The following is a 13,227-nucleotide window of genomic DNA, read 5'->3' on the forward strand; positions in this document are numbered from 1 at the left end:
TGGGGGGTGGCTTTGGAAAACCCGATTTTAGGCAGAAGATTTTGCATCCCGACAGCTTTGACTAATTAGCATCCACCACTGAGGAGTGTTTTAGCTTTGGGCTCACTTTTAGTGCAATCTGCAGGAACAGGCAAGTGCACACACACACACACACACACACACACACACACACACACACACACACACACACACACACACACACACACACACACACACACACACACACACACACACACACACACACACACACACACGCATACACAACTGAGTTGATTAAAGACAACACAAGGTTTTGAGTTCAATATAATTTAATGAGTTTATAACAAAAAATGGATTTAGTTATGCTTTAAAACCCAAACTACAAATAAAAGATGAATAGTATTCAGAGGAGTCATACATTTAATTTCATAGTTGAACAGCCTAAACATTGTAACACTTTCAGAGTTCATTTGAGTTATAACACCATCTAATGACATATTCTTTAGCAAACATGATACATACATACAAAAACACAAACTACTTTCTCTCTCAGGGTACGGAGGTCCGCAGGCCAGGGTGGATCCCCACCTGAGGCTGCACACTGGGCCATGGCCAGTAGAGTCTTGGTGCCAGGCAGGACAGAGGGAGCGATTGGGCTTGAGGGCAGCACCAACAGGTCGTTCTGTGAGGCCGGGTGAAGGCAGGGTGGTAGGGGGAGGGAAGAGAAGGAAGAGGGAGCTGTCCTGCCACCCTGCGTACCCTCCGCCGTGCCCGCCGGCAGTGGTAATCCCCGTTCGAAAAGTCCTGGTAGTTCGATGGATGAATTGCCCAGAAGTGGCCTTTCCCGTTGTCACTGCGGCCCGCTTTGATGAAGCAGTCGTTCAGTGACAAGTTGTGGCGCACGCTGTTCCTCCAGTTTTTATCCTGTTGGAGCAATTAGAAAAAATACATTTGGTTACAACCTGAAACTTTGTGTTAAACAATGGGAGTCCCTAATTGAAAATTAACATAGATGACAGTTAAGCATCACTGATCCTTCTCAGGATGTCACCTTGTCCTGTTGTTGGCAGGATGCGCGAGAGCGTGTCAAGACCGTATATGATCGCTGTAAGACACAACACCCCGAGTTACCTTTTTAGCACGTCAAACCACCGATCAACTTTAATCCACTAGGCTATGTCCAATCTGTTGTTGCACCTGGTAAAGGCAGAGGCAGTTTGCAACCTAGCAACAGGATTACTGTATTTGTGAATTTGCCAACAAGAAGATCATCTAGTGTCCCCGAGAGCACCTAATTGCCTAACCACTCAGACAGATTACATGTTCCAAGTAGGTCGCTTTACTTATGAATTTTGCCGCAAACGAACGAAGCATATCAACGACTTTGGAAAAAAGCGCTACCTCGTTATCCACCTTGTGATTGGCCAGCCAGTCAATGTGATGACTAATCAAAGTAACAAACTATGGTTCAGTTGAAGATAGACCCAAAGACAAGAGATCGGGTGTATCGTAATCTCTAAACTAGTGTTTCATCGAATTTGACTATCTGATTTCCCCAACAAGTTCTAAAACTTGCTCATAGTGTAATTTACACCATGTAGATCTCTGCACATTAGCTATATAGAATAACATGAGAAATTGATGTGAACACACCTTACTCTTGAAGTACGGGTAGTGGTCCATGATCCATTGGTATATGTCACACAGCAGCAGTTTCTTCTGCTCAGATGCCAGAATTGCCTTGGAGATGAGCGCGATGTACGACTGGTTGGGTTTGTCCGCTGACTTCTCTGGACCGGTAAATGTGGTGGTGGTCACTTCCTCCTCCCCTTCCTTTTGCTGATCTTCCGCCCCCTCCTCTTCTTTGACTTTTCTTTCTTCCGTCTCTGCTTCCAAACGCTGTAGCCGCTTCTCATGTGTCTCAGAGTCATTCCCAACCTCTTTGGGTTTAGGACTCTGATTGTTTACCATGTTATTCGCCATCTCTTCAACTGTGCGACTTCCTGTTGCCTCTTCTCTAGAACCTTTGACACCTTTATTGAACAAAAGGTAGTCGATAGTGAAGCTGAGTCCAAGTCTCTCTCTGCCACCATTCCGGCTGTTTCTGTCCTCCATTGTCATCTCCGAATTAAGACAACTCCGACTCATTAGCAAGGCTTTATTGGTTCCAAACTGGCAGTTGAAAAGTATCAGGTGATGAATGAAAAGTTTCTCTTCCAAAAGCCTTCCAAAAACTTTTGGTCAGAGTTTCACAGCATGACTGTTTTGAGGATGAGGACTCTCAGAAACTGAACACGACAATGCGCCTCGCTTCCTACTCCGAAGTCTTACTGTTGACAAGATCACAGATAAAGATGAGCCTCTCAACTGTTGTTAACCTTGACACGCTCACGAGCGACACACTCTCAACCCGTGGAAATGACGTCAGACTAAAAGACCAAGGATGGCCATTTCATTTTGAAACAAACTTTGATTAATTAAATGTCATAATATAATTTCTCTGATGAAGAACTTTCTCAGTGTCCTACAGCTTTTTCCTCCTGAATCAAAGAGTTGTGCATCAGGGTTGCGAAGAGGACGCTATTTAAATGACTGTGAATTTATCCCTCACAGAAAGGGGTAAAGAAGGCACGGGGGAGGTCTAGGTGGGGGGTCTCAATTGAAGCGGATTATTATTTATTAACCTAAGCAAATCTTTGTAATTACGGGAGATTAAACACTCAAGATTTAGTAAGACGGTGTGCAAAAGATGGACACTGTTGAATCAAAGGCCTTTTGGTAGGCCTGCTATCCTGTTAAAGTGCTTTGTCCATGGGGATGCTAGCCAAAGAATTACCTCAATTACCAGAGAGCATTAATTAATGGGTCAAATTAATTGTTTATGGAGACAAAACACATTCAGTCACCTGACTTTTTTTTAGAAAGAGCCTGGATGTATGTGTGGACATAATAACAGAAAAGCATATGATGGGGAAAAAAACAAAAGAATTATCTTTTTTTCTCCTCAGAAAACAGTATTCCAATATGAATGAGAAGTCTTTATTCTGTGAGTTCAATTATAAAAGTAGAAGATATCTTGAATATCCATCTCAGAGATCACAATGGCCTCGCCTCAGCACAAATTTAATATAGCCTACTGTATTGTATTTTAATGTAATAAAGATTTCAATGTTTTACTAATTTTATAAAGAACATGTGTTTTTGTTCTTTAATGATGTATTAGGACTCTATTTATGAATTAACATCTCAATTAAAAGTATCCTTTAAGTTTAATTGGTGCTTATTGAGGATCAATCAACAATTCAATTCAGTTCAATACGATAAAATTCAATTCAAACTTGATTGTATACTTACGTTCCAAATAAAAGACAACACAATACATGAACAATGATGTAACATCCCATTTTTCCCTATAGCTGAAATACAGAAGCTTGTTTAAACTGAATAATTATAATATGTATTGTGAACAGTTTTTAAAGTTAAAGGTCTCTCTTGGGATTTTGGCCAATGGTGAGGTTTAATAAGACATCTGATCCGTGTTAAATCTAAGCATTCTCTCTTATGACTAAAATTCCCATTTCATTTCCCCCTCAAGTAAAAGTAATGTTGAACTCAATTCCGTGAACTCATTTACACATATTGCACACATTTTGTCTTTCTTCAAATGCTTCAATGAAGCTGTGCCAAACTTTCAGTATGTCAAATATTTAAATGTAATATTATGGAAAATTAACAATATCCATTTTTCTATGTTGTATGTTTTTTTACAATCTTGGATCTGAAAGAAAAAAAGTTTTTTTTTTTTAAAACTTGTTCAAATGCATGTCAGTTCTGATCAGCGTGTTAAGTGTCCAGTGGGCCGACACTGTTGCAACTCAGCTCTCTTCACATTAGACAGTAAAAGTAAATTGTCAGTTTTGTTCTATCAGATTATTAAGTGACATTGCATTAAATGAGTGTCAGGTGAAAACATGGGCTGCATTGCCCTCTTCTGTCTAAATAATACATTTTATACATAATCAGAAGAAAGCACTATGCTACCTTAAAATTAACAAGATCTTTAATTGTTATTTTCAATGATCACTTATCTTTAGAAAACTGAACCTGAATAAAAACTGAATTACTATTTTCATTCTGATATAGAGAGCTGTACAAACAAGCTGTAATTCCACTCTTCATTTGCCAATTGACTTTTTAATCTTGTTGTTTGTTCATGAAATACAGTCATAGATAACCTCATGGATAATCATTTATATTTAAATGTCATATTTCTGTATTTATTTTGGTTCTTATTTTCTTAACATATTTAATCTTCTCTGTGATTGTTGTTGGTTTGTTTGAATGAGTTTAAGATGTTCTATTTTAATGTTTCCTTTTTTCCTTTGTCATGATGCATTTGATGCCATGAGAGAAGCACTTTGAATTGCCTTGTTGTTGAAATGTGCTTAATTAATAATCTTGTCTTGCCTTTTCCATAAAGCAACACAGTGACAAGGCCAGTTGTCTTTGTGAATGCAAAATGTTTTTTTGTTTTTTTTTAGCGTTCACATGCAAAGTAAAGCATAAAACACAACTTATTATTATTACATGATACTCTAGCTCCTTCAACTGGTTTTAGTGTTTTCAAGAGGCTATTCTTTCCCACGTATGAGGAGCTTTTGGAAAAAAAGGGCTGGATCACCAGAGGGAGCATACATTTGTGGTTTGCATTCGCATTACTATTTTTAGTAATTACGTGACACACACAAAAACATTGTTTTGTTTAAGGCAGGGTATGACTACGACATACTACTGACCTGATGATGTATATATTAACCATTATTTTTTGTTTAATTATGAACATACCTTAAACAAAGCATCAACTCCAAATCTCATGGCTGAGCACAGTGCCTGAAACGGATTATTTTGCTCGGACGGGAGCTGAACAGACCATGCGACCCGGGCCACTTGATAGTCCCTGCTTAGTATCCTCTTCGAAGTTAAAAGGTTTTAAAGAAGCACAATCAAAAAAACTCGATATTATAAGACCCCAAAATCCTGTTTCGCAAAAATATTGACATGTGGTTTTAATAATGAATACTGGGGCCTAGTTCTGAAATTAGACCTGGCTCGTAGTGTTTTTTTAAAAGTTGCACTGTAGCTTTAAAAAATCATGATCCCGCCCGTTTTGTATTTTGTGCTTCGGGTGCTGGTAAAACCTGCGCTGGGATTGGCTACGGCTCGCCCTCCATCAAAGCGGCCTCTGCGTCTCATTGGTGAAAGACTAGCCGTCGTCTCTGACTCTCGCGGTACTGCTGCACGAAGATGGCGGCCGAACTGGTGGAAGCGATGGCAAGTAGAGCTTGGTCTAGTTTGCTTTGATGGGAGACAGGCAAGGGTGTGTGGGTTGATAGCCGACCCGGGCCGTGGGGAAACTAGGGGATTAGCAAGAAAATAGTTAAGAGGTTGTGCTCCAACACATGTTGCCGTATCTGTTCACGGCGAGACAAACTAGCCTGTGCTGCTAACCGAGCTAGCCTGCTACACAATGTTCTGTAGGCAAGTGCGTTGCTGTAGCTAGCATCATGCTTGCTCCAAAGGGGGGACTCACAGAATGAATGATATGACCCTAAAACTCGCCGGGGTTTGATTTGATATCGCCTCCCGTATCTCGCTTATTAAAATCACTGTCTTACAATAATGCATGTGTGTCGTAAAGCAGGTTAGTTTAAGGAGCGATGCACCTGTCAAAACGTCCAGTTGCGATGATTGAATACCGACAGCTCAGTCTTTAGGGAAGCTAGTCGGCCGAGGAGCGTCGGGTACGATGTTAAGGTTCAACCAAAGATGAAAAATGAGCAGTTTCTAACTTAATGGCGGCTTTTTTTTTTTGCACATTAATGTCCACCTGAAGCCTTCGTGGTAGTCGCGTTATTGTGAGATGTAGCATAACATTAGACTGAAGATGTGCCACCTACTCAACACTCAGACAATTCAAACCACAAAGCTTGTAATAAAGCTCTGTTTGTTTGTTTTTTGTAACAAAAACTTTAATCAATTTGTACAGTAGTCAAGTATGCAAGTTAAATGAACATCCAGGCTCAAGTGGCCTGTCCTGAGAAAACCCAAGTTCACTCAACAATTTTGTGTAAACATTGTAAACTAATGTAGTTACCCCAATTAAAATAGAATGTCTTTATTGTCATTATACAATTGTACAACGAACTTATTTGGCTTCACCTTTTAAAGTGCACACACATACAAGCATCCACAGCTAAAAACAACAAAAGAAGAAAAGAAAAAAAAAGGAGCTCTCATTCAGGTAGGATGGGCAATGTATGGTAGGAGAGAAGAAATGGCGAGAGAATAAAACCAAAACTTTCTCACTTTAAACATTAGGTCACATTCAAATACGACGACTGCACTTGACTGTGATCGTCTGTTTTTGTTATGGTTTTTTGTCCTCCAAGTGTGGTACTCGCTGCTGGGAAAACCGAGTTCATGTGTAAAGTCAGGACAGACTCTAGATAGCAGTGACTCCTCTGGGATTGATTCACATGCTGCCCGTCAGTGAAGGTACATTGTTGTTGAAGTGCAATTTGCAGGAGTTGGTCAGGTTAACCCGAAAGGTTTAATCAACCTTTCATGGTCATACTGTATGCATGCACACTCCACCTGTCTCTTTTTGAAATACAAATACAAACAAAAGTCCTCTTAAAGTAAGGTCTTTTACCTGCTTTTTGTAACATAACAATGAGTAAGGTCTTTTTACCTGCTCTTTTGTAATGTTAACAGACAAAGAGTAAGGTCTTTTACCTGCTTTTTGTAAAGTGTCTCGAGATAACACTTGTTATGAGTTGAAGCTATACAAATAAAAATTGATTGATTGATAAACATATTGATTAATATCCTTGAACTAAACACAGTCAAGGGAAAATGGTTTCTGTCTGTGACTCTGTAGAGTGTGTGTGATACAGTTTAAAGCAAAGGTACAGTCATAGAAAAAGTCTGCAGAACCAGAAGAGTTAGGGTCCTCCTGAAGGTTATCCCATAGTATTACATTTTGATTCATAAGGGGATACTGGGAATGAGTAGTCCATCATGTAAGCGGTCACAATGAAGACCCTATGACGTCTTACTATATCCGGATAATTACGAGGCAGCTTCAAGCCTCTATAGGATTAAAGCGACTTGTAAGGACAGCAGCTAATTTGGGCCGGTATAAAAACAGTTTCAGGAGCCTCCGTGTCACATTAAATACAGCATTTTAATTAAATTGACTGTAAATAATGATGTGCCGGCTGTCACAGGAATATTTTAACCGGTAGGCCTAAGTTGAGGCAAAACTTCCCCAAGAACTGAACTTAGCATTGTTTCGGAGTAGAAACTTTATACAGTTACAGGAGATGTTCATAGAATTTAGGTACCTGACTGTATCATCCACCTTGATGGACACAAGTAAACAGCTATTGTTCCTGACAGCGAGGGAACAAAAATGAGGCTGAATATCTTCAAAAAAGAATAAAACTGTCTAACTTTTGCCTTCTTCAAGCCCTTCAAAATTTAAAGAAATCCAAAGCCATTGGCGCTATGTGGTTAATGGCTTTGCATTTTGATCAAATATTAGAGTGTATTGTGATTTAAACCTTTCCTTTTTAGAGACCTCTCTTTCTCTCTCTCTCTCTCTGTGTGCATGTGTGTGTTTATATATTTATATATATATATATAATGTTTTTTTATTTTCTCTCTCTAGAACATGGTTAAAAGTTTTCGGGTCTCAGACCTGCAGACACTGCTGGCCTCGATGGGTCGCAGCAAAAGTGGGCTGAAACAGGACCTTGTGGGGCGAGCGCTGAGGCTAGTGCAGACTGATTACAGCCCAGAGCTTCTGAAGAATGTCAGACAGCTCTACGAGTCACGCTTCCCCAAAACATCTGGCTGGCTTGCAGCACGGCGTCCAGAGGGCGCCCCGGTTGCCTACTCATCCCTCAGCTCCTCTCCCACTGCCACCTCTCAGGGCGCAGACTACCTCAACGGCATTTCCAAACCAATCCAAGCACCTGCAGCAGAGGTCAAGCTTGTGCCACTGCCTTTCTACCAAACTTTGGAGACACTGTTGTTACCCACAGAGCTAAGTTAGTGTTTATAGTTATACCACATTTAACCAATTATATTAGTAGAAATGCTTTATCTAGAACTTATGATTTTTTTTTTCTACCCTTATAGTCGCCCAGAACAATGAAAAACTGCAAGACAGTCAGTGCATATTTGAGTTAACACCGAGCCAAGCAGACCAGATTCGAAATGCAAGGTAAGACATCAAATATTTCCCTAAGATCTGTACTGTTTACATTGGTTTAATTTATAAACTCTGTAATGCTTATTCCATTTTTGCTACTTTTTATTTTCTCAGCGAGCTTCGTCCGGGCATCAGATCAATCCAAGTGGTTCTTAGGTAAGTTCTCAATTCTCATTCAAATTGATATCGAATTAACAATACTGATTCTGTATATGTGCTTTGGTTTGCTCTTCATCAGAATGTCTCTCAAAGACGCACCAAGAACAAAATGATACCTTTACCATGCATTGTGCAAATACAAATTTCCAGATGTCTCCTTCATCAATTGACTCTGTGCTTGAATCTTCATTTCTAGAGATGCAAATTGGCTAAAACGTCTGATGTGATGCTAATCTTTCTCTTTCTTGTTTCCCCCTCTGTTGCAGAATCTGTTACACAGACTCCATTGGTGTTCAGGAGGACCAGTATCCTCCCAACATTGCTGTCAAAGTCAACCAGTCCTACTGTCATGTGCCGGTGAGTTTAAAATCTTCTTGGAAACGAGCGACACCTTCAGAACAACAGCACGCCTTAGACTGCTCCTCTGTTCTCATTAAGGAATTCCCTCAGTCATTACTCTAAGCTGTTTGTTTTCAAATGAACTCAATTAGTCATAGGTTTGGGTGTCAGTGGCAGACTTACTGCCTGTTCACAGCCAAACTAGTGTCATAATATATGCTAGTGATGGCTTAGCTAACCTTATGCAGGTGGACGTTGAGTAAGGCAGCATTGTTTAGCCATCCTGGAGGCATCAACTCACTGGCAAGGCCCCAGGAGGAAAGTCTCCAGCTGGCAGAATCTGTGCGGCTTACAGGTTAACATTGTGTCACACGTTCAGGTGCTGGCAAGAACGCCATTTGAAGTGTTGTGAACTAGCTCTGTTGCCACAATGTCAGAGCTTAATACAAGAGTGAAAAATTAGTGGTTTAAAAACAAAATCCTGAAATTTGTTAGCTTTTGTATTAAAAGTTGAAAAACTGTCAATTGTTGAATGTCCAAGTTTCAACTCTTGTAGCAGCGTCAGATTGAATGATAATGAAGCTGTAACCAATCATTTTCTTAACAAAGAAACTTGAAAATCGTTAAGTGCGGTGGTGTATATCGTAGTCAAGTATTAGTTTTCCTGTTTGCCTTTTATATGCTCTGGAGTTTAGATGAACTGTTATAACTGTTTACAGGCACATTGTTCATTGTCTTTTCATTTTTCCGATTTGGAACTTAACACTTAAAAGTGACTGCATGATTTTTATAAACCAAACCTCAAGCTCTTTTTGAACTGTTCCCAAGCCAATAAAATACATATCAATATATTATTTAACAGTGATTCCAAGGATACATTGGATGATTTCTATATAATTCTTCAGCTTTTTTTAAGTGTACATGTTTCTTTGTCTTACAGGGCTATTACCCATCTAATAAACCTGGTGTTGAACCCCGCCGTCCTTGTCGTCCTGTTAACATCACTCCCTGGTTGCATCTCTCCAATGTCACCAACAGAGTCACTGTCACCTGGGGCAACTTCGGCAAGGTCTGAGTCTGATGCTGAATCTTATATATATATTATCCAGCTCTTTGTGGCAAGCAGAGTGCACAAAATCTTCTTTCACTCTGCATATCTGCCCTGCTCCATCTGGCAGATATTACTTTTCACTAATACAAGCTGGGACAAGTAGTTCCTTAAGTCATGTGTCCCACTCAGGTGAGTGGTACAACTGCAAAAGAATGCTCCTGATGGCCAAGAGGTGAACTACTTTAACTAACCTCTTAACTGTTGTCTCCACAATTGTGATCAGGATAAGCAGCTGGAAGCCTGATGAAAACACCTTTAATCCTGTTAGCAACCTCATCTTTAGATCTCTTGTGTTAACCAAATAGAGATAAGCAACATGCAAGTTTTAAGTAAACACAATGAGAAACTGTTTTTTTGTATGTAGCTTTATTTGTGTAGAAAGTGTTTTGGAATGGGTATTATAACATTAAAATCGGTAGTGAAGATTACTCGATAGAAAAAAGTATCTGTGCAAGGTTTCCTTTGATGGATGACTTTTGTATTCAGTTCATTTAATGTTAAATGAGTTCCAGATAGATCTAACTATTTTTATTTTTAATTCTTCTTTCATTAAAGGAGCATGAAGAATCCAAGTGTCTCACTCAGTAATAAATCTTGTTTTCCAGGGGCTTTGAGGTTCATTGTGTATGTGTGTGTATTTTATTAGATAACTTTTATTCTGTAACATGCTCATAAAATGTATGTCGGTGTTTTTCAGCGATACTCTGTGGCTGTGTATTTGGTGAGGGTTTTCACTGCAGCAGACCTCTTCAGCCAACTCAAACTGTGCTCTGTTGAGAGTGCAGAGCGCTGTCGTGAACGCAGTAAGTGTTGCTAATAAAATCTGCCTACAGTTTTTAGTTTGGTTTGCGAATATGACATGCGTCAGAAAATGTCCCTTTTATAAGTAATGTCTTTTTTGTTAGTACTGTATGACTCAATTGTGTGTTTATTTAGCATATTATGATCTATTGTATAAGGTATCATGACATTTAACGATCTGTTATCTGCCATTTTAGTCCAAGACAAACTACGTTTTGACCCGGAGAGTGAAATTGCGACCACAGGCCTCCGGGTTTCTCTCATCTGTCCAGTAAGTGAACCTTCATATATACCAAACCCAGGTTCCATTAATGATTTGTGCTGCTATAAAACATGATAACTTGAGTATCCTCCTCTTCCTCTCCCACTTTACAGCTGGTGAAGATGCGACTCGGTGTGCCTTGTCGAGTTCTAACCTGTGCCCATCTTCAATGTTTCGATGCGGTCTTCTTCCTGCAGATGAATGAGAAGAAGCCCACATGGACTTGCCCTGTCTGTGACAAGCCCGCTCCCTTTGAGCTGCTCACTATCGATGGGTAAGGAGACACAAGCATGTGCTGACTCGTCCCACTGCTGCAGCACCATCTTACTTTGAAAACATTGAAAACAATCTCTGCTTGTTTTATGTTTTGTGGCCTCTTTAAGGAGAAAGCTGCACAAATATTTGGGCACATTTTTTTTGTATCCTGTGCAGTGTGATGATCAATTTAGATTTTTTTCTATCAGGTTGTTTTTAAAATTTGATCCTTTAAATTGTCTTGTTTGTTCACTCTTTGCCTTCATTCATGAGATAAGACGATAATTGAGGTAACCTAACCTTATAAGCGGTGGACTAATCATTATGTAGCAGGAGGGAACACGCAGTCCCACTTACAGTTTCTTTCATTAAAAAAAAATCATGATGAAATATTTTCTTCCTCAGCAATTTGGAGGTTTAGGTTCCTTCAAGCGCCTTCAAGCCTCTCCCACAGGCTCTCACTTACTTTTTCAAAGAATGAAAACTTTTTCAATTCTTCCTTTCAGGGTTCACTTTCAAAAACTTCATTACTAAATATAATCGTGTTGATAGAGTCTATAGTTTTTACTCGATACAAAACAGTAGCGGAATGTTCATTAAAATGGTCAACATGGTTGATTTTCCAGACTTGACCTGTACCCTGCCTGAAACTGATAGAAAAGGACACACTTTGATTGGCTCCTGCAAATAAGCTTGAATTCAGTATTCTGTCTCTTTCTTGTGTGAAGTGTTATGAGGCGACTCTAATCAACCACTTGTATTTCAGGCTGTTATCTGAGATTCTCAAAGAGACAAGCGAAGATATTGAGGAGATTGAGTATTTAACCGACGGCTCGTGGCGACCCATCAGCGACGAGAAGGAGAGGGACAGGGAAAGAGAACGCAGCAACACGCCAGAGTATCCTGTTGTTGACATATGTAAGTGTCAAACCCTGTCAACTCATCCACTTGTTCTCAGTGTGTTTTTATCCTTTTCCTTGCATGGGAATCTTTTAAAATCCTTTTTCAAATGGCTTCCCTGTCTACAGGCATTCCTGAAGCAAACGGTCACTCACCAGCCCACAGCAGCACCAGTCTGACAGGCAAATCCGGAAACGGGTCAGTGGGAATGGGAGGAGCCGCAGGAGGAACTGCTGTGGCGCCAGGAGGAGGCGCAGTGGTAGATCTGACTCTTGACTCCTCCTCTGAGGAGGAAGGGGGAGGGGCAGGGGGAGACAGTGAGGACACTGAGGACAGCGCTGACAGTCCTGCTCCGAAGAGGGGCCGATACAACTACGACAAGGACCTGGTCACCGCCTACTGACCCAGCAGCTCTGTCCCCTCATAGACTGACACACACACACAGACAGAGTGGCAGGGGGCTAAACACTCGAGGACAGGAACACCGTAATACACTAGATGCAGCAATCCTCCCTTATGCCCAACATCAGAGCCTTTGAGCAGCTCTGGGTAATTTCCAGACAAAACAGACACACACGCAAACATGCACTGTCAAGGATTATCCAATCTAGAGTGATTAGGATTCCTCTTTGTACTGTACACCACTGGAAGCGACTCTAACTCTTGGCCAACCATCACCTTGCAGTGAATATCTGTATTGTCCTGCCTCTATTAAAGAGACCGAATGAATCAAGCACCACACCATCACGATTACCACTCCCCTTCCTCCTCTTCCTCTCCAGACTTTCCCCTCTCTAACACCACATCTCTCTTTGTATTTGACTCAGAACCATAGGCTCTTTTAGCCATGGGCGTTCAATGTTTGCGGCGCTGATTTTTGTCACATTTGTGATGAACAGACAGGTTAAAAAAAGGAGGCTTAGTAGTTTGTAGTAAACTGTCAAAAAACATAAAACAAATTGAAGAGAGCAGGAATAATTTTTCGGGGACAGAAGGCAGAGAAATCCGGATTGTGATGCACATCTAAACTTCTCCCATTGTGATGTTTCTTTGTTCAGAGAATGATAACAAAGCTTGAAGGGGTTTTTTCAGGAATTTATCCTTTTAATTATAAAAAAGCAGAACACAATACTGGCCTCAATG

General features: G+C 40.3%; 2 protein-coding genes across 2 annotated transcripts; one reads left to right on the forward strand and one right to left on the reverse strand.

Annotated features, from left to right (window-relative positions):
* Nucleotides 1-298: 298 nt before the first annotated feature.
* On the reverse strand, nt 299-2,524 carry foxq2 (forkhead box Q2). The gene is made up of 2 exons (XM_061034997.1): nt 1,633-2,524; nt 299-903 (listed from the first exon to the last, which is right to left on the reverse strand). The coding sequence occupies exons 1-2, from the start codon at nt 2,125-2,127 to the stop codon at nt 529-531; spliced, it is 870 nt and encodes a 289-aa protein (XP_060890980.1). The 5' UTR covers nt 2,128-2,524; the 3' UTR covers nt 299-528.
* A 2,697-nt stretch (nt 2,525-5,221) lies between these two features.
* pias4a (protein inhibitor of activated STAT, 4a) lies at nt 5,222-12,828 on the forward strand. Its single transcript, XM_061033341.1, has 11 exons — nt 5,222-5,310; nt 7,712-8,093; nt 8,185-8,269; nt 8,372-8,413; nt 8,683-8,773; nt 9,696-9,824; nt 10,564-10,669; nt 10,865-10,938; nt 11,043-11,203; nt 11,951-12,102; nt 12,213-12,828. Exons 1-11 carry the CDS (start codon nt 5,284-5,286, stop codon nt 12,485-12,487), a joined length of 1,524 nt encoding a protein of 507 aa, XP_060889324.1. The 5' UTR covers nt 5,222-5,283; the 3' UTR covers nt 12,488-12,828.
* Nucleotides 12,829-13,227: the final 399 nt, after the last annotated feature.

Source organism: Labrus mixtus, chromosome 3 (genome assembly GCF_963584025.1).
Source record: "Labrus mixtus chromosome 3, fLabMix1.1, whole genome shotgun sequence".
Lineage (NCBI taxonomy): Eukaryota > Metazoa > Chordata > Actinopteri > Labriformes > Labridae > Labrus > Labrus mixtus.